The sequence below is a fragment of the Furipterus horrens genome, unplaced genomic scaffold (genome assembly GCF_987537825.1).
Source record: "Furipterus horrens unplaced genomic scaffold, mFurHor1.1.pri manual_scaffold_3, whole genome shotgun sequence".
Taxonomy (NCBI): Eukaryota; Metazoa; Chordata; class Mammalia; order Chiroptera; family Furipteridae; genus Furipterus; species Furipterus horrens.
In genome coordinates, this window is record NW_028327173.1 from 139,658,166 (window position 1) to 139,680,259 (window position 22,094).

Here is a 22,094-nt window from a genome sequence, read left to right on the forward strand (position 1 = left end):
TGCTTATCTTTGAGTAGCTAATATATGAATATGATAAAAACAATTCAAAATTGTACATCATGAAATTTTTCTTTGCCCACCAGCAACTCTCAGCCCTTTTTCCCTTACCAGAGCCATTCATTGTTTCTTATGTATCCTGGATATATAAAGTCTGTCAATAAGTATTATTAGTGTACTTATATACTTATTAGTGTATTAGTGATGGCTTTTTGCCCTGGCTGGTATAGCTCAGTGGATTGAGCGTCGGCCTGCGAGCTAAGTGTCGCTGGTTCGATCTTCCAGTCAGGGTACATCAGAGAAGGAAAACTCTGACTCCAAAAAACCTCCGCTGCCTTGCGGCATACCTCTTCAGGGGAAAGGCTAAGGGAGTAAACCCCGACAGAAAATCCGGAGCCGGAGTCCCTAAGGCGGTTTGACGTTGTAGTCAATACCGGCAACTCCTGCGGCGCACCTGAACCCAAGCTGTATCGACTCCGTCTTTCCCTTGGACCCTTCAGCTGCGAAGAGAGGGGGGGTCTGCTGCATGGGCAACAGCAGACCCTCCATATCACCCTGCCCAGGCTCTGTAGCTTCAGCGTCATCGCAAGATGTCGATTCAACACGGGAGGAGACAGATACCATGTCACTCCCGAGTCGGACTGCACAGCCATTCTCGGCGGTGCAGATAGACTCTTAAGAAGCTACACCATCGTCTCTCGAGACGGACGGCTGCCGACGAGTGATGGCTTTTGTAATACCATCCAAAATGGAGTAGGTTTATTAGGATAGTGTATTCAAAATGATAAAAATTTCTGATACGTAGGAAACAACTGTAAACAAGTTCCCTTTCCATTGTACTACTACATTTCTTTTAAATTTTAAACTTGTAAACACAGGCATCCACTGTTAAGTTGTCTTCTTTGGTTATTATAAGCTTGATATAAATAAGTAGGGAAATATGAGACAAAAATATACATGCAATTAAGCTGAGAAAACTTTGTTTCCAGGATTTCGGAAATAAGTATATAAACTCCAAAGTGATCTTTGATTTTCAGTCAGCGAATTAAGTTGATTTGGAGCAACACCCTTCTATGAAAACGAGTTTCTCTACTCAGTTGCCGGCGAGCCTCCAGCAGGCTAGATGTCGCTGTGGCTCCACAGTGAGGGTAGGTATGCGTCTCTCTGGTTCCAAAGTTGGGGGCGGAGTAGCAGAGAGTGGCCGGGGAATGATGGCTGATGAAGAGGAGGAAGTCGAACGGATCTTGCAGAAATTGCAGGTGGGGCCACAGACAGAGACCTGTATGTGCTTTTGTTATCGGGAAGAAGCAGGGAACCCATTTTGTGCAGTACCTGCGAATTCCGTGGCACCTACAGGACGCGGCGTGTGTCCGTGTGGTTAACTATAACAACTTCCGAAGGTGCAGCAGCCTGGGCAGCGTCACGGGCCAGGGGAGGGGCGCAGCCCATGTGTTGGGACCTCCAGCTGCCGACCTGACCTAATTTCAGCCCTGCATCGAAGAGGATTTGTTGCTCCTAACTTTATTCCTGCACATTGTTGTGAAGTCCCCCCCCCCCCCCGAGTCACCCATAACAAATAACATATGTTTATGGCAGATCTTCAGGAGCGTTACTACAGGTTGTTTTGATGTTTCTTCCTTACTCCTCTGCTTTGAAGTTGGCGATTATCACAGTAATGGCTTGCACCTCATGTGTCCTTGTTATTCCCTTTAGGACTTAACAGTTTTTAAGAATTTTATTATTATTATTTGCACACTGTGCAACCCCAGTTTGGGGTCTGATGCAGGGGGGACCAGACCCCACCCAGTCCACAGTTGACTGCCGTTTTGACTGGGACTAGTCTTTTGTACTCTGTAGGTAGGAGCTAACTCCATGGCTTGACTCTTTATCTTTCTTTTAATGACCCAAGATTTTTCTTAAATTTCAGAAACTCAGTTATTTGTGTTCTAAGACAGTTTGGAATTTAAACATTAGACCCGTGACAGGCTTGTAATGTACTTAAAGACTTTTAATGCAGAAGTTAAGACATTGATGAAATTTTGTTGTTTTATTGTTTTGAGCAGATTGAGATAACACTTTTTGGAGTATGAGCTTTATTTCACTTCCAGTATGTTAATTTTATTTCCCAGTGTGACTGGCTGAAATAGAGAAATATTATTAGTGTGTATATTTACACACACACACACTTATGAAAACCTGAAAATATATATTCAATAGTGGTTATCTCTGAGGTTGGAGGTGATGAGGAATTTTTTGCTTTGTATTTTTTACATGTACCTATTTTCATTTATATATATGTGTATATATATATATATATATATATATATATATATATATATATATATCTCCATGAGAAAAACGTTATTAAAAATGGTCCCTCCAGCAAAACAACAAAACCAAACCATGTCTTCCATGTTTGCTTTAACAAATAAAAACAAACAATAAGATCGTCTCTAAAACTCCTAATTTTAGCCCTGCTCATTGTTGGGAAAAAGAAATGGGTTATAATTTTGGCTAGAACGGTCCTTTCCTGAGCTCACATGGTAGATGTGCGGAACAGCTAGGTGGAGGACGCTTGTACAGTCTCGAGTGAGTGAGGAAGGTGCAGGAATGCAATGGAGGAATGAAATAGAAAAGAGGGAAAGGGTAGTGATGTTACTATCCATGGGAATTTGTGATAAGCTGTGATTTCATTCTTACAGACATCTTAGAGTGTAAGGAACGTATAAAAGTATATTTCTCAAAGTATGTTTTACAGACCATTTTTATTACAGTCATTCAGAGTGCTTGTTAAAATCCAGAGTTTTGAGTTTTGCTAAAACTACTAAAATCAGAATCTCTGCAGGTCAAGTCATGGAAATAATATGCACAATAAAATTTGCAAAGCACTACTGCATAGGGTGGTTGTCTATTCTTTTCGTTTTGGGTAGGATTTTAAATTATGTTAGAGACAGGGATGATTCATTAATTCATTCAGTTAACATTTTGAGAGCCTGTCGTGCTCTAAACCCTGTTGTAGTATTTGGATATAGCTCTAAACTAAACAGATTAAGTCCCTCCCGTCCTGGAATTTGCATTCCAGTGTGGTAACAGATAATAAATAGTTAATGAATAAGCCACATAATTTCAAATGATAAGTACTATGAAGAGAAATAGGAGCATGGTTTAACAGTGGACAGAGGAGGAAGGGGTCCTTTAGTTTAGGTAGTCAGGGAAAGCCTCTGAGAAGTTGATAATATGGACTGAGATCTAAATGATGATGACAAAGGAGCCCTGCAAAGACCTGGGGAAAGAGTGTCCAGGAAGAGGGAACAGCATGTATAAAGACCCCGAAGCAGGATTGAGCTTGGTGGATTTGAGGAACTGAATAAAAAAGCCTATGTGGCTTGAGTTTTGTAGGTGGCAGAGTGATAAGAAGTGAAGTTTGTGGCAAGGTGAGTAGTGGGAGGTCAGGTCATACAGTCTTCTAGGCCATGGCAGGGAGTTAGATTTTATTCTCTCTACAGTGGGAAACTATCTGAAGGTTTGTGATATGATATACCTTTTTGTAGGGTTACTCTCACTGCAGTGAGGAGAATGGGAGAGAAGAAGCGAAATGACCAGGTAAGAAGTTACTGTAATAGTTTAGGCAAGTCATGATGCTGATTTAGTCCAGAATGGTCGCAGTGGGATGGAAACAGGTAGATGGATTTAGGATGTGCTGTGGAGGTGGTTAAGACTTGATGGAATAGTATTATATATTTCTGCTGCTGTTCAGTTTCAGGAAAGACTAGGTAATGGAAAACCTTTGGTGTCACAGGAAGACTCAGGAATAGAAATTTAAGTATTTACTTGGGAACAATGAGAGAGCCAGAAGGTGACTTGACAAAAAACAAACGAACAAACAAAAAAACAAAAAACACAAGTATTTAACAAAACAAAATCCTGTAAAAATATCAAGGTTGTCAAGCTTAAGTTGGTCTGTTTGTCATTGGGAATCAACCACTCTCACATGCTTATCAGGTTCACAGAGGTCGTGTATTTACAGATACTAGCATAGGAATATGAAGGATAAGAATGTTTTTGTTAGGAGTCCCATTTTAAGGGTAAATTTCGAACTTTTGTACTTCAGAAACCAGAACCAGATAGGATTACCTTATTAACTTCTGTTTTATCTCAAGTTGCAAAGTGTTTCGCCCTTCTTTACTGTGATATGTGAATTGCTTAGTCATATTGGAAGCCCTGCTGGGGCAGGGAGAGAGAGAACTATCATCATGGTACAGAGACTGGCATGAGACAACGTGTGAGTGGGCCTGGGACACGAGCTGTTTTTCCTTATGATGTGTGGCATTTTGATAGACCTGTCTATCTGCCTCTTGTGTTATTCCTTGTTGAGATGGAGAATCAGTATTTCTAGGCAAAGAGCTGGTATAGCTAGCCAGTCTCAAATTTTCTTGTCTGGTGTTCTCTGCACTTAATGGTACCATCTTTATATTTCCTAGGAACTGGTGGATCAACTCTATTCATTTCGAGACTGCTATTTTGAGACACATAGTGTTGAGGATGCTGGGAGGAAGCAACAGGATGTACGGGAGGAGATGGAGAAGACCCTACAGCAGATGAAGGAAGTAGTGGGTATGAGTTCCAAGAGAGCACGCAACCCCCGCCCATCACTGAAATGTGACAGTTTTTCTCTCTCCGTATACTCTTTGATATCCTCTTTGTGGCTGCTACAGCATGGTACAACAAGATATTTCTTCGAAGGGCCCCTTTGCAGGGTGGCAACTTTTCAGACCTCTAAACTAATTTTTCTAAAGTTTGATTATAGCAAATGCCTTGAAATAACAGAGCATACTTGTTGCTTGAGCTATTACAGTGATCTTATTAACTGACCTTCCTGCCTCTAATTTATTTCCGAATCGACTTGAGTGACTATGGCCATTATCTTTCTAAATCATTACTTCAAGCATTTAGTATTATCCTTTTGCCTGCCTCTTTGCTCCTGTTCTTCAAAGATTGCTACTGTGAGTGGTTGAAGTCTAAACCCCTTCACCTGGTATTTAGGTCTCCATTTTCTGACCTTTTTTTTCCTGCTCTTATCTCTGACTACATACAGAGGAAGTTTTTGTTTCATTCAGGTTGGATCATACATTCTTCCATGAATGTGCCACATGTTTTCTGCCTCTGTTTACATCATTTTCCTACTTGGAGGGTCGTGTCTTTTTTTCCTTTTCACTTTTGAAAGCCCATTCATTGGCTGTATGCATATGATCTCTTTCGTTGTTCTAATTTTCTATGTATCTGATTTGTCTTCTCCACTAAATTGTAAGCCCCTCAAAGGTAGGGATAATGCTTTCTTTGTTACCCTATTACATAACATAGTTCACTGACTATGGTAGGCTTTCAATAAGTGGTTTGTTCATAAAGATTCCCCTCAAGTATTTCATTTCTAGAGCTGACATTGGGATATTCGTTGAGAGAAAGTGCCCTGGTTTTATCTGTAAGACTGCCTGGGTTTTTTCACTTTTCTGTATCTTTTTCCCTTTCTCCTAGGTTCTATTCAGGGGAAGGCACAGGTTCTGATGCTAACTGGGAAGGCACTGAATGTGACTCCTGACTATAGTCCTAAGGCTGAGGAGCTTTTATCAAAGGCCGTGAAGCTGGAGCCTAAGCTGGTGGAAGCCTGGAACCAGCTGGGGGAGGTGTACTGGAAGAAAGGGGATGTTGCAGCTGCCCACACCTGCTTCTCAGGAGCCCTCACTCATGTGAGCTGCCCACTATCCCCTCAGAAAATGCAGATGGGAAGGATGGGATTTCTTTGGTTCAGTGAATTTCTCTAGGATATGAATACTACAGTAGAGCTGTATTGGGACTAGGAGAAAGGAATCAGAAGGGAGGGAGAGTGAGGAAACAGACCTGGATGAAGAAAACAAGGACAGGAGGTTGAGAAAGGAAGAAGATGACAGGATCAGGTTCAGAGGTAATGAAAAGTGAAGAAAAGTTAGCAACCTAGTTGGTGCTTGTAGATGTGAGTCTAAGATACACATGGCAGTAAGAATTAAGATGACTCATTGGATTAGGAGAAGAGGAGGGTAGAATAGATCTGGAAAGGGGAATGTGAACCAGCAAGGCTGAGTATATGTCTTTTCCATTTGTAGTGCAAGAACAAAGTCTCCCTTCAGAACCTGTCAATGGTGCTTCGCCAGCTGCGGACTGACTCTGGGGATGAGCATTCTCGCCACGTCATGGACAGTGTCCGGCAGGCTAAGTTGGCTGTGCAGATGGATATCCACGATGGCCGATCCTGGTGTGAGTTCTCTCAGAAATCTCTAACCCATTTCTAGAGCTTATTTAACGACTATGGTCATTATCTTCTTGGCTACACACCAGAGTCATCTGGAGCCGAACTAGAGTCTGCCTCTAAAGCCAGGGCGTCATTTCTTTGCTTTTTCTTTAAAAAAAATTTATTTATTTATTTATTTTTAGAGAGAGGGGAAGGGAAGGAGAAAGAGAGGGAGAGAAACATCGATGTGAGAGAGAAACATCGATCTACTGCCTCTCGTACATGCCCCAACTGGGGACCAAACCCACAGCCCAGGCATGTGCCCTGACCAGGAATCAAACCTGCAACCTTTAGCTTTGTGGGATAATGCCCAACCAACCGAGCCATATGGGGCAAGGCAGGGTATCTTTGTTCTGAATTCATTCAAGAGAGGAGGCTTATGTTTCCACATAGGCAAAGCAGGGCTTTTGTGTAGTCTGTTCAACTTTTTCCTTCAGGTACATGTTTGCCACTATCCCAATGGAATGTGTGGTACACTAAATATAGTGTCCTCACTAGCCTGTGTCAGACCTTTTTAAAAATTTTATTTAAAATTTTTAAAGTATATTTTATTGATTGTGCCGTTACACTTGTCCCAATTTCTTTGCCCTTTGCTCCCCTCCACCTAATACCCTGCTCTCCTCCAGCAATCCCTCTCCCCTTAGTTGATGTCCATGGGTCATGCATGTTAAGTTCTTTGGCTTCTCCCTTTTCTATACTGTTCTTAACTTCTCCCTGTCTGTTTTGTACCAACCAATTATGCTTCTTAATCCCTGCACCATTTCCCCATTTCTCCCCCTTCCCCCTCCCAGCTGATAACCCTCCAAATGATTCCCATACTTACGATTCTGTTCCTATTCTGATTGTTTGCTTAGCTTGTTTTTATTTTTATTTTTTAGATTCTGTTGTTGATAGTTGTGAGTTTGTTGTCAATTTAAAGTTCATAGTTTTGGTCTTCTTTTTCTTAAATAAGTCCCTTTAACCTTTCACATAATAATGGTTTGGTGGTTATGAATTCCTTTAGCTTTACCTTGTCTGGGAAGCACTTCATCTGCTCTTCTATTCCAAATGATAGCTTTGCTGGATAGAGTAATCTTGGTTGTAGTTCCTTGCTTTTCATCACTTTGAATACTTCTTGCCAGTCGCTTCTTGCCTGCAAAGTTTCTTTTGAGAGATCAGCTGGTAGTCTTATGGGAACTCCTTTGTAGGTAACTCTCTGCTTTCCTTTTGCTGCTTTTAAGATTCTCTCTTTATCTTTAACCTTTGACATTTTAATTATAATATGTCTTGGTGTGGTCTTCTTTGGGTCTAGCTTGTTTGGGACTCTCTTTGCTTCCTGGACTTCTATATCTATTTCCTTCACCAAATTAGGGAAGTTTTCCTTCACATTTTTTCACGTAACTTCAATTCCTTGCTCTTCCTCTTCTCCTTCTGGCACCCCTATGATTTAGATGTTGGCATGTTTAAAGTTGTCCCAGGGGTTCCTAAGCCTCTCCTCATTTTTTTTTCATTCTTGTTTTCTCATTCTGTACTGGTTGACTGTTTATTTTTTCCTTATATTCCAAATCGTTGGTTTGAACCTCAGCTTCCTTCCCTTCACTATAGGTTATGTGTGGATTTTCCTTCATTTTACTTAGTATAGCCTTTACTTCCTCCTTTATGCATTTGCCATACTCAAGCATGTCTATCAAGTCTGTGAGCATCATTATCACCAGTGTTTTGAACTCTGCATCCATTAGGTTGGCTATCTTCTTTTCACTTAGTTCTCCAACTGGAACCTTGATCTACTCCCTCTTTGGGCCATACTGCTCTGTCTCCTCAGCTTGACAGCCTCCTGTGTTTGCCTCTGTGTCTTAAGTAGAGCTGTTTTACCTGTTATGTTGTAGGTGCAGAGTCTTAGGTATTCATCAGTGTGGGGTGACCTGTTTCACCTCACTGTGGCACTGTATGTGGGAGAGGGGTCTAAGAGGGAACAATGCTGCTTGCTCAGCACTTGGTCCTTTACCAGGCACTTCTCCCGCTTCCCATATGGGACTGGTGCCCCTCTAGCTATTGTCCTTGTTGTAGTTCTCAGAGTGGGTGGGTATGGAAACTTTCTAGGACTGTGGGGCCCCTCTAAACAAATGGACTCTGCTGAGAAATCGGTAGTTTCTTCCTCCACCCCAACCCCCACTGGTTTGCATAATCAGAAGCAATGAGGCTCTATTTTCCTGGTGCTGGAACTGTGAGCTGCATGGTCTGGTCTGGAGCTGGGATCTCTCCCCAGGTGTCCCTCCTGAGTTTTATAATGTGTGACTGCTCTTTCCATGGGCTAGCCACAGCCACTGCCTTGCTGCTGTTGCTGCTACCGCCACCGCCACCACAGCGTGTCCTCTCTACCCTGGCTCAGCCCCTCCTGCCTGCCTGGATGGGTATTGCTTCTTTATAGCTGTTTGTTGGACTTCCACGCAGTTCAATTCTGGTAGTTCTTGTTGTTTTTAGTTTTGAAGTAGTTGTATTTCTTCTTATGGTTGTGGAGGGAGGTGAAACGTGTCTACCTATGTCTCCCATCTTGGCTGGAAGTCCTGTGTCAGACCTTTTAATAGACTTTTCCGGGTGACCAAAATAGGTTGTATCTTGAACTTAGGCTCTGAGGTGATCCACCACTACTTCAGTTTTTTCTTCTCAGATGGAACAAGATGGCTAGAGTGGAGTGGAGTTGGTTATTTTCCTTCTTCATGTTGGTGAGGTTCTGGTTAACTAGTGTCTCTGAGGGCAGTCTTTTCACTTTTGTTAAGAACAGAGTGCTGTAGTGCATTTCTGAATGTTCTTTTTTTTCAGTCCCTCTGCTGGAAGCACAAGAGGATTTTTTTTGCTATGGGGATCTGGTTGAGCTCCTGGAGGTTGATCTCAATATTGTGGGGCCTCCTTATGACTGGGACCCCTGCAGTTTTTAACTCCCAGACTTGTTCATGCTGAGCCTCCACTAATTCATCCATTATAGTTCAGGTTTTCATACCCCAGTACTGTTTCCTGTGGCAGTGCCTTAATTTCTGTCCCGATAAGCTATAACTCCCAGTATTCACCTTCTTTCCAATTTTGGGGGCAGTGGTTTGCCCAGTGTTGTCCCCTCTCTAATGTATCCAAGAAGAGTTGAGATTTTTTTCTGTCTCTTCTGCTCTTTACTTATTAGGATGGAATGGCAACTTCCAGTCTCCTTACATGCATAATGTAAACCCTGTGTTTCTCTTTCAGATATTCTTGGGAATGCATACCTTTCTCTTTACTTCAATACTGGCCAGAACCCTAAGATCTCCCAGCAAGCCCTCAGTGCCTATGCTCAAGCAGTAAGTATTTATGGTCGTCTTGGCCAGATGAGTAGAGGCAGCAACAGAAGGAAGAGTGTCATTCAGTCTTCCTTGTGGTGCTATAGAAAGCTAGATGGCAGTGTTTGCTGGTATCTAATGTGCGCTGTTTTGCAAAGCTATATCAACAGAGGTGACTTATTTCTTCTTATCACCTTAGTATTAGCAACCACTTGCCTCAGTGCTAGATAGCAACTAGATAGCTATCTAGATTTTTTTATAGGCATGTATCCAAATCACAGAGCCTGTGCCAACATGTTCATCTTTTAAAAATAATGCTTATTAATATTTGTGTGCATATTTTAAAAGAAATGAAAACTAATACTTAAGTATAAATTAGGCACTGTCCCCAGATTAACCATTGCATACTTTGGTTCTGGATTTCCCACAGGCTAAAACAGAAAATAGCATGTAACCCATTCTGCATCACTTTCTAGGAATTATTGCACAAGATCTCATGCTTTGCTTAGGTTTTCAGACCATTTTTATATCAGTAACTATTTGCATGGGGCTCCTTCAGGCCCTGAGTGCCTGGTTACTCATTATTAAAAGGTTCACATTGGCCCTGGCTGGTGTAGGTCAATGGATTGAGTGTCAGCCTACGAACTGAAAGGTAGCTGGTTCAATTTCCAGTCAGGGCACCTGCCTGGATTGCGGGCCAGGTCCCCAGTTGGGGGTGTGGGAGAGGCAACTGAACGTTTCTCTAGAACATCAATGTTTCTCTCCCTCTCTTCCTTTCTTTCCCTCTCTAAAAAATAAATAAATAAAAAGTTCACATTGACCTTATATTCACCTTTCTTCGTTTGCTTCTCTTATCACAATTGCTTTTGAACTTACCGTTACTCATTTTGCTGTGTGTGGCAGAATAAAGGATACAGTTACCTTATATTCATATTTGCAGGTTAGGAATTGCCCAATCAGAGAACTTTTAGGCAAAGGAATTATATTTAACTTTAATTTCTTAATTTGGTTAATGTTTATATTTTAAGGAATAATATGTTGTACTTCCTTTAAAATTTTACATTTGGATTCTGTTAAATAGTTGCTTTTAACTCTTAATTTCTTCACCCAGAATTGCATTTTAAACCATATTTGAGCCAAACATTTAAACATTTTAGTTCATGTTGTCTGTGCTTTGCAGTGTGTCAGGCAATGAATAGAGTTTAAAAAAATAAAATGAGCATAGCCATAAACATCGCCAGCAGTTTCTTCACAGCACATTTGTCTGCACTGTCATGTGGCTTCTGGCCATCTGTTTAAATTAGAGAATGAGAAGTTGGCTGTCAGTGAGTGTTTTAAGGGGGCTTGCAGATACAAACATGATTCTGCCTGTGTCTAGAGCTGGGCTCATGGGCAGAGGAAAAGCATTAAATAGACATCATTTCTTTATTTTTAAAAATGTTTTAATTGTACTTTTGCCATTACCATTTAACCCCCTTATACCATCGCCCCCTGCAATCACCACCCTGTTGTCTATATCCGTGAGTCCTTTTTCCCTTTTGTTCGGTCCCCTTCCCTTCCCCCACAATAGCTATCATCTTACTCTCTATCTATGAGTCCGTCTCTGGTTTGCTTGTTAATCCAGTTTATTCACTAGATTCCACATATAAGTGAAATCCTATGGTACTTGTCTTTCTCTGATTGGCTTATTTTACTTAGCATAAGGTTCTGTAGGTTCATTCATGCTGTTGCAAAGGGTAAAATTTTCTTTTTTTTTTCTTTTCTTTTTTTATGGCAGAGTAGTATTTCATTATGTAAATGTCCCATATGTTTATCCATTCATCTACTGATGGACACTTGGGCTGCTTCCATATGTCGGCTATTGTAAATAATGCTGCCACGAACATGGGGGTACTTATGTTCTTTTGAATTAGTGTTTTGGGTTTCTTTGCATATATTTCCAGAAGTGGGATCTCTGGGTTAAAAGGCAGATCCATTTTTAAAATTTTTTTAGGTATCTCTGTACTGCTTTCTGCAGTGGCTACCCCAGTCTGCATTTCTATCAATAGCGCAGAAGGGTGCCCCTTTCACCACATCTTCACCAACACTTGTTGTTTGTTGATTTATTGATGATAGCCATTGTGACAAGTGTGAGGTGATATCTCATTGTGGTTTTAATTTGCATTTCTCTGATTTTTAGTGACATTGAGCATCTTTCATATGTCTATTGGCCATCTGTGTGTCCTCTTTGGAGAAGTGCCTATTCAGGTCCTTTGCCCATTTTTTAATTGGATTTTTTATTTTTTTGGTTTTGAGTTGTTTAAGTTCTTTGTAAATTTTGGATATTAATCCCTTATCATGTAGGGGGTACCAAATATTCCCTGTAAAAAGTTTCAGAGGTCTGCTAAATATGTAAATATGTAGGGGCTTCAAATGTTCTTTGTAAGAAGTAGCAAAGGCCTGCTAAAAAGCCTTAAAAACAAAAAAAAGAATGTTACAGCCACTCAGTGATTTACAAGTTAAAAGACCCCAGCTTAGTCCCTATCTCCTTCCATTTGCTCGTGACTTGTTTATAACTCTTGTAAAGTTATGTCTTATAAAGTGTCTAGCCATTTTGCAAAATTAATTGGTTACAAAAAATTTGACCTAACTAAAAGGCTGCAGCTCTAAGCTAAAGATAACCTTATAGCCTTGTGAATTTCTGTTCCTGTTACTGCCAAGACATTCCTGCAGTCCTGCCCAGCCCCCTCTTCCTAAGGCTGTTTCCTGCCAAAGAAGAAACAAAGGGACATCATCAGTATATACCCAGTGTTTAGACCCCATTGTACGTCGGAGTGTGTTAGAGACCGGCTCAGGGTCTGCCTGACTGGCTGGCAATTATTAAAATCCTTTGCTTTATACACTGCTTCAGAGTATTCAGTCTCGCCTATGTAGCTGTAACAGTCAGATATGTTAGCAAATATGTTCTCCCATTCTGTGGGTTGTATTTTTATTTTGTTGATGATTTCCTTTGCTGTGCAAAAACTTTTTAGTTTGATGTAGTCCTGTTTGTTTATTTTTTATTTTTGTTTCCCTTGCCTGGGGAGATATATCTGATAAAAAATTACTACGAGCAATGTCTGAGATTTTACTGCCTATGTTTTCTTCTAGGATTTTTTATGGTTTTGGGTCTAATATTTAAGTTTTTTAATCCATTTTGAATTTATTCTTATGTGTGGTGTAAGAAGGCGGTCTAGTTTCATTTTTCTGCATGTGTCTGTTCAATTTTTCCAACACCATTTATTGAATGAACTATCTTTTTTAGCCCCTTTTATATGCTTGCTTCCTCTGTTGAATATTAATTGACTGTAGAGGTGTGGATTTATTTCTGGTCTCTCTATTCTGTGCCATCGATTGATGTGTCTATTTTTATGCCAGTACCATGCTGTTTTGATTACTATTGCCTTATAGTATAGTTTGATATTGGGTAGCATGATTGCTCCAACTTTGTTCTTCTTCCTCAGGATTGCTGTTGCTATGTGGGGCTTTTTATAGTTCCGTATAAAGACATCATTGCTTTTCTAGGCTTTCCTCATTTATACCATCATCTCCCTATTAAAATATTAAAAAAAATAAGAATGCTTTCACATATTTCTCCTCTCTTTATACTATTGATCGATAAATTATAATCATATGTTAAAATTTCATACGTGTAGAAAACTCTTAGCATCCTTGAGGTTTCAGGGACCGTGTAATATACCACACAAACAATTACTGTAGGTAGCATTTTGACAAGGAAGAAACTTGAATATTTTCAGGGAGAGGAGGTTTAGGACATTGCTGGGCATGGCCATCTTTGAGACTGACGGGATCCACTGATGATCTTTTTGTCCCACTGTAGGAGAAGGTTGACAGGACCGCTTCCAGCAATCCTGATCTTCATCTGAACAGGGCAACGGTAAGACCTGCAGGGTGAGAGGGGGGGTCATCTGAAAGTCAAATACATCTGGATCTTAGCCTGTGAGGATAACTGAGTATTCTTAGGGGTAGGGTTGAGTACAGACTGCAGGAGAAAAGTAAAATTATTTCTAGGAAGAACTAGCTTAGTTTAACTTCACTATCTGGTTGAGTCATTGGAGGGAAAGGTGAAGGGGTTGAGGGTGTGGAGGGTATGTGGGGGATGGGGTGGGACAGTTCAGAAGACCTTCTGAAATGCTCATTGTAAGTATAAAAGTCGAATGACCCAATATATGCAACTGTTTTAGAGTTTGGAAGTTAACTTACTTGAAATAACTCCGTTTGGGGGGTTGTGATTACCATGGCCAGGAAAAGGATATTAAAGTTTTACTATCTCTTCAGGATGTTCATTGTAGGACAGGAAAACAACTGTCCTAATCCATGGTGCCATTGCTTCTCCCAGCATATTTTGTGTTAAATACACTTATAATTGGGAGGTTTTTGGTGACTTCTTGTACAGTTACATAAATATGAGGAGAATTATGGCGACGCCCTGGAGGGCTTCTCTCAGGCAGCGGCACTGGACCCTGCCTGGCCAGAGCCCCAACAACGAGAGCAACAACTCCTGGAATTCCTGAATAGATTAACCAGCTTCCTTGAGAGCAAGGTAAAGATGTCTAAAGGCTGAATCCTACTTTTTTTTTTCTGCTGTACATTGATCAAATAAGAATAGAATAGGCATTGGCAGTAGTGACCCTATAGAAGTGGGTAGGTGGGAGAGAAGGGCTAGACTCTTAAGGAGAGGGACTAGTTTCCAGCTTCTTACCTATTGCCCCTTTGCAGGGAAAGGTGAAGACCAAAAAGTTGCAGAGCATGCTGGGTAGCTTGCGCCCAGCCCATCTAGGCCCTTGTGGCGATGGGCGTTATCAATCAGCCTCTGGGCAAAAGGTGACCCTGGAGCTCAAGCCACTGAGTGCGTTGCAGCCTGGTGTGAACGGAGGTGCTGTGGTCCTAGGAAAGGTGGTGTTCAGCCTTACCACAGAGGAGAAAGTCCCCTTGTGAGTTTCTCTTGCCGAATTTCCTCTTATCCTTTTGAACTAATGCTCTCACTTCCTGGCCTTTCTCTGACAGTTGAGGATGTCACAGATTCTCATGAGTTCTGCTTCCTTTCTGTGAGTGTCTCATGAACAGGTATTGTCTAGGTGCTGTCTAACAATCTCTGTAGATTCTGTTACCACCCAATGTTTTCCCGTTTTAACAAATACTTATTGAGCATCAGCTATATGTGTTCAAGGGAGTAAAAAAAAGAAAGATAAATGTAAAGGACTCAAGTAAAGGGTACTTATAGTTTAGCAGAAGAAATGAGTTAAGAATATTCATTTAGAAAAATTTTAAGTCTTGAAAAATGAGGGTTTTATCAGTGCCATCAGTTTTTGGTCCTTTACCCACTTTCTCTCTTTCCCAGTCAGTCCCTGTTCTTGTCCCTCCATTGAGGATTAGTTTTCCTATTTTGACCCAGCTATTTTTCATTTGTTTCAGATTTAGTCTCTTCAAGGAATCCTTTCCTGCTTTTTGATTTAGACATTTCTCCTGTGAGTTCCCATGCCCAACCTTTGCTTTACTGAATTTGGCACAAGAGGCAAGTTATTCTAGCACCTATCACAGTTGTACAGTTGTACTGTAAGTGATGGGTTAACTGTTTGACTCCTGCTAGATGATTAGCTCATTCATAGCTGGATTGGTGTCTTACTGCTAAGCACAATGCTTGACACATAAAATTCAGCAAAAGTTTGTGGAATTAAACTAAATAGACAGTTATGGTTAGAGAGTTGGTGAAGGTTATGATAGTTAAATTGACAGATCAGGACTGCAACATTTTGAGCGTTATTGATAATTGTTGAATGGTCTCAGTGTACACGTGTCCTAAAACCAATGAGGACTCAGATGTCCCTAGTAGGTGATGGTACCGATCATAGGTTTTTCTAAATAAGTTACTAAGAAAGCACTTATTTATTTAACTGGTATTTTAAATCCCCTGTTTTGGTTCTCTCTTGCCCACTTTCTTATTTTTTCTCTTTTCTTAACGCGTTTTAACCTGGCAGTACATTTGGACTGGTGGATTCAGATGGGCCTTGCTATGCAGTGATGGTGTATAATATGGTGCAGAGTTGGGGAGTGCTCATTGGTGACTCTGTAGCTATCCCTGAGCCCAATCTGCGTCTTCACCGAATTCAGCACAAAGGAAAGGTGAGTGATGGCTAGGATTCTCTCTCAGCTTACAGGTTCTGAAAGTGGGTCCAAGTTTTACCTCTTAAAAAATTTGTAAAGGAATGCATTTATGTGTGTGTATGATAGCATATATAAAAATACTTATACATATATATGTAATTTTTACTAAATAGGAAAACTACTGGTAAACAGAAGGAATGAAAAAAATGGACTGAACAAAGAAATACTGTGTGATATCACTTATATGTGGAATCTAAAAAAGCTGAACTTGTAGAGAACAGAGAGTAGAATGGTGGGGTAGAGAATTGGGGAGATGTTGTTTAAGGGTACAGACTTGCAAGTAGTAGATAAATAAGTCCCAGAGAACTAATACACAGTAGAGTGATTGATTATAGACAAAAATGGTATAAACTTCAAAGTTGCTAAGAGATTAGGTCTTAATTGTTCCCACCACAAAACAGAAATGAAAACTATGTGACATGATAGCAGTATTAGCTAACACCAGGTGGTAATCATATTATAATATATTAATTATCAAATCATCAACATGTATGTCTTAAACTACTAATTATCAATAAAAGTAAATTTTAAAAAGTGGACTGAAATATTGTCACTGATAGATTATTACTGTTAACAGATTTATATGCATACCTCCAGTCTTTTTCCTTTTTTCATAAATATATATACACACATTTATATGTATAGTTTAAATGATGAGTAGAATATTATATGCAGACATTCGTGAACATTTCCTGTGTTTTTAAGTATTCTACAACATTGTTCTGAATTCATACATAGAGTTGGTGATGAAGATGATGATGACAGTTAAAATTTATTGAACACTTAACTGACTGCTAGACACTGTACTGTACTAAGTTTTACTTTCTGAACTGACTCAGTTAATCCTCATACGAACTCAGAGTAGGTATTTAACCACGTTTTTACCATTTAGATCAGGGGTGGACAAACTACAGCCTGTTGATATATCTGGCTAACTGCCTGTTTTTGTATAGCCTGTAAATTAAGTATGACTTCTATATTTTTAAATCAAAAGAAGAAGCATTTGTGATACATGAAAATTATAGGAAATTCAAATGTCAGTGTTCATAAGTAAATTTTTTGGAAACAAGGCCACATGTTTGTTTACTGTTGTCTGTGGCTGCTTTTGCACTACATTGTCGGAGTTGAATGGTTCCGTGCAGAGACTGTATGGCCACAAAGCCTAAAATACTTATCCTTTGGCCCTTTACAGAAAAAATTCGCTGACCTCTGATCTATATTATTCTGAGTTCTTTTTACTGTTATAAACGCACAATAGTAGATATTTTTATATCTACCCATATCTATGATTATTTCCTTAAATGAATTTCTAGGTAGAATCCTAGCTCTAAAGGGCATGCAGAATTCTGAGATTTTTTGATACGTATTGCTAAATAATTTTGTGGAAGCTTCTATCAGTTATCACCAGAAGTGGATGTGAGTAATTGTTTCTCTATAGTTTTCCTCTCAACTCAGTGTAGAAATCTTTGAGAAATTATTTGCTGATTTTACAGCATCACTATTGATTGGCTTTGGTTTCTTGATTATTGTAAGGTTGAACATTTTATCATATGTTTATGGACTATTTATATTCCTTTTATAAATTGTCATTTTTTTGGTCACTTGCCCATATTAGGATATTTTTTAAAAATTATTTTGAGAACTCTTTAATTTACCTCTTTAGTTTGACTTAAAAGAGCTTCCTTCACCCTCCCAGTGGGACAGTATATTTTGGATAAAGATCTTTTAAAAATATCTTTTGCAACCTAAAGTACATTTGAATTGATGAAGTGAGCTGAAGAATTAGGAGACTATCTAAATGACACATTCTGTTTCTTCCTTCTGCTATAAAGGGAGAAGTAATTTTAATTTATAGCTGGCAGGTTAAGTTAGGACCTTACAAATACTCGCACTAAGAGTTTTGCAGAATTCCCACCTCGCTGGCTGCTATGTGTATCTAGTTGTAATTGTCAGCCAGTGCTGTGGGAAGCGCAGATTCTGTGAGAACTGGTGGCTCCATTTTGTAGGCAGTGCCAGGAGCTTGTCTTTTTTGTATCAGAAAATTGTCTCATTCTTGTAGTGACACTACTGGCACCCTGCCTGCCCCAGATTTTCCTTTCGAAGATTGAAAACTTGAGGAAAATCATCTCGCCTTTCTTAGCTCAGCTTTTTTGAATGTGAGGTAGAGGGAAGGGGTGTATATACTGTTAGGGGACGGAGGAGGAGAGTCACAGGTGGTGACTCCCCCGTGTTGGAGTTTGTTCCATCTTAGGATCTATAATATAATGAACCTTTGTTTTTTGTCTTTTCTAGGACTTTTCCTTTTCCAGTGTTCGTGTGGAGACACCCCTCCTGCTAGTGGTGAATGGGAAGCCTCAGGGCTCCAGCAGCCAGGCTGCTGCTACAGTGGCCTCACGGCCACAGTGTGAATGACGGGACTTAGCCTGCATGCTAGAGAGGGGATAGAGGCACGGAGATGAGCCCTGGGGCACTCGGCAGCTGGACCAGCCACATCCAGTGACTCATCCAGAATGGGGGGTTGTTTTAGATGGCAACCTTTCCTTTCTCTGCCCTGTAAGATGCTCTGTGTCCTTTCTGTCTCTCCTGTTAACATGTTCTAGCTCTCTGGAGCCACTCCTGTGTCTTTCATTGCTCTTCTATGTTTTAGGCAAAGAGCATGGAATTGGTAGCAGTGTTGGGATCTTGCCATGGGATGGAGTCCCCAAGGTTCCTGTTCTTGCCTCCTTCCTGAGCCTCATGTGTATATATCATTTCAGTATTTATTGCTGAGGGAGGGGGCTTAATTTTATAATGACTTGGTTTTTGAGCAATTTCTATTTCATTTTTTATTTTTAAAATTTCGGTTTATCCCCTTCTTTGGGGCTGGAACAGAATTAAATTTGTTTGGAAAATAATAATACTGTGTTGTTTGGCCTGCTTCATTCTCTCCAGGCTTGGATTCTTGGTTTTTAGGATCACTTCAATAGATGAGAGTAATACCCCACCACCTTTTTTCCCTTTATACAAAAATAGTTTATTTCTCTTCCAGTTGAGAGTTCTGGCAGTAGGCAGCCCAGGGCAGAGTGGCAGCTCCACAAAGTCACTGGGAACCAGCTTCCTTCTATTTCCCGTTCTGTCATCCCTAGGGGTGGTCATCATCATGGGCCAGATGACACTCTTCTAATAATGTGACTAGACTGAAAAGTCAGAGAGAGCTAGATAACCCCGTTTTTTTAGGTGCTAGTTTTAGAACAGTTTCTTTTAATACCCTTGTGGAAAGGTGGGAAAATGTGAGAGAAGATTAATAGCCAACTGAATGGTACATTATTGGATACATATTAACTTGGAAGAGAGACTTTTTAATTTTATTCCTGTTCAGCTCTTGATTAGTGATTTGTATTATCATTGATGACTCATTCAATTGATAAAGAATGTAAAATTCATTGGACTCCTCATAATGAAGATAGAATAAGAAAACTCCTATCTAAAGAAGGTATAAGGACAGAATCAAGGATAAAATTAAGTCCATTCTTTTGGTCCAAAAGGCCATTTTTTATGAGGTATATCTTTAACACCATGTATCAAAATGCACTGGGAGTTTTAGTAGATAACATAAAGTCAGTATAAGTAACCAGTATGATATTGTTGCAAAAACACACTTTATTTAGACTATGCTGTGAATCTGGTAGCCAGCAATGGTTTTTAATACACTGCCTGTCAGACCACAGGTGGAGCCTGGTATTCAGTTCTGGTGGTTGATTTTGAGGACTGCAGTCTTGGAAGAATGATAAGGAGCTTGAGGGGGTACAAAATATCTTGAGAAGTGGTTTAAAGCAACTGGTGTGTGTGTGTGTGTGTGTATGGGGGTGATGTGTGCCATTAGTCAGTAGAGAGATGAGATCCAATAACTGTTCCCTTTTTACTCAACTCCTGAGATATTTTGACGTGTCTGTTGGGCCAGGCGATAGAAAAACAGCCAGTAGGTGGTAGAAGCACAACTTAAATGATTTTGTGATGAAATATATGAACAAATGGGTACGCGAAGTATGTATGTACAGTTGAAAGAGTAATTAAAATACCTGTGAAAATGTCTACCTCATTTAAAACCTAGAACATTACTAGTATCTTAGAAGCCCTGTGTGCCTCTTCATGAACTCATTTGTTTTCATAGCTGTGTAATATCTCTTTATAGTCATCCTGTAGTTAAAGGATATTTGGGTTTTGTTTTTCATTTTTCCTATCAAGGCAATACATTATTAATATTCTGTTCATGTCCTGATGTGTAAGTAAGTACAAGAGTTACTTTTATAGTGATGTTTTCAGAGCATTAGCACTACCTGGAACTTCTCTCTCTTTTTTTTAAACATACATTTGGAACTTAAAAAAAAAGATTTTATTTATTTTTAGAGAGAGGGGGAGGGAGGGAGGAAGAGAGGAAGAGAAACATCAATGTGTGGTTGCCTCTCACACGCCCCCCCCAACTGGGGACCTGGCCCACAACCCAGGCATGTGCCCTGACTGAGAATCAAACTGGCGACCCTTTGGTTTGCAGGCTGATGCTCAATCCACTGAGCCACACCAACCAGGGCTGGAACTTCTTAGAAATGCAGATTTTAGCCCCCAATCCCTGAATTAGAAACTCTTTAAGGTTAGAGTCCAGCAATGTATGTTTAACAAACCCTCCTGTTGATTCTGGTGCACACTAATGTGTGAGAACCACTGTTTGAGAACATTGGCACAAGTATGGGATTGCAGGGTTATAGAATATATACATGCTTAATTTTTTTGAGAAATGCCAAACATTTCCAAAGTGACTGTACCAATTTATGTCTCTATTATCCGTGGATGAGTCTTCCCAATGCTCCTTATCCTATTCTATGTTTCATGTCTTACTTTTAAGGGGTTGCAGATACAGAAGGTTAGAACGATATTTCCTATGACCTTAATTTGCATTTTTCTCACTGTAATTGGGCTAGACCATCTTTTCATATATTTACAAGCCACTAATACTTCCTCATGGTTGAAGCAACTATTTGTGCCGTTGTCCACACTGTATTGGAATTCAGATTGATTTGTAGGACTTATTTATGTGTCCTCCTGTACTAATCTTTTGTCATTTTATGTGCTGCAAACATCTAACAGTTTTTAGCTTGTCTTATTACTTTCTGAATTGGGTCTTTTGGTGAATATAGTTTTTAAATTCAATGTTACTGAGTTTGCAATCTCTTCTTTTATAGTTAGCGTTATTCATGTTTTAAGAAGTCCTCTATCCTGAAGTCATGAAGACATTGCCCCTCTTGTTTTTTGAATTTTTATCATTTTGTTCTTTTCTTTCATCATGACTTTTCTTCATGTTATAGTATAGGTATATCATTTTTTTCATAATGCCTAAGTTAATTGACCTAGCACCTTTTATTAAAGAGTCCATTCTTAACCGCTGATCTTTAAAGCCCAGTGTGTCTTAAACCAACTTTTCATATATATATAGGGCTGTTTCTCAGTTCCCTATTCTCATTTATTCTGGTCTGTTTATTTCTGTGCCAGTACCACATTGTCTTATAGTTCTATAAAAAGTCAGTATCTGATCAGACAAGTTTCTTTCATGTCATTCTTAACAAGTAGCTCATTTACATTTTCAATTTAGCTTGCAAATTTTTATGAAAAACTGGAATTTTGATTGGGGTTATATTCAATTTATAGATCAGTTTAGGAAGAGCAGTCATCTTTACAACTTTGAATCTTCTTATCCATGATTGTTTCATTTATTTAGATTTTCTTCAATGTATTTTAATGCAACTATATATCTTTTTCTAGATTTATTCCCAGATACTTTATAGTGTTTGATGCTATTGTAAATAGTATAATTTTAAAGATTACATTTGATAACTGTTCATGGGACTATAAATACAATTGGCTATTTACATTTTTGTATCTGTTACCTTTTGGAGCTCTCATTCTAATAATTTGTTGATTTCTTTGACTATTTTGTGTCTTCTTCCTTTTCAATCCTCTTGTATTTTGTTTTCTGTACTTGTTAGGATCTCTGCTATTCTGAATACAAGTGATGATAGAGAGTATCCTTGTCTTATTCCTGTACTTAATGGAAATATTTTCAATATTAAATAAGATTATTGTATAGTTTTTACATACACATGCTCTTACATTCCAAGCCTGTTTTGAATTTTTATCATGAAAAGGTATTAAATTTTACCTAATGCTATTTCTGCATTAATTTAAATGGCAAATGAGTTTTCCTCTTTAATTTGATAATGTGATGAATTAGAGCACTCAACTTTTGATTAATAAAC

General features: G+C 39.4%; 1 protein-coding gene across 2 annotated transcripts; it reads left to right on the top strand.

Moving 5' to 3' along the window:
• The first annotated feature begins 1,151 nt into the window (after positions 1-1,151).
• On the top strand, positions 1,152-18,704 carry TTC5 (tetratricopeptide repeat domain 5). Of its 2 annotated transcripts, XM_090270370.1 has the most exons (11): positions 1,187-1,256; positions 3,549-3,600; positions 4,479-4,611; positions 5,530-5,741; positions 6,135-6,285; positions 9,533-9,624; positions 13,463-13,519; positions 14,039-14,185; positions 14,362-14,576; positions 15,621-15,765; positions 18,100-18,704. In XM_090270370.1, exons 1-11 carry the CDS (start codon positions 1,216-1,218, stop codon positions 18,217-18,219), a joined length of 1,365 nt encoding a protein of 454 aa, XP_090126496.1. In that variant the 5' UTR covers positions 1,187-1,215; the 3' UTR covers positions 18,220-18,704. The 2 variants fall into 2 exon arrangements, with proteins under 2 accessions (XP_090126495.1, XP_090126496.1); XM_090270369.1 differs by lacking the exon at positions 3,549-3,600 and having other exon boundaries at positions 1,152-1,256.
• The last annotated feature ends 3,390 nt before the right edge of the window (positions 18,705-22,094 follow it).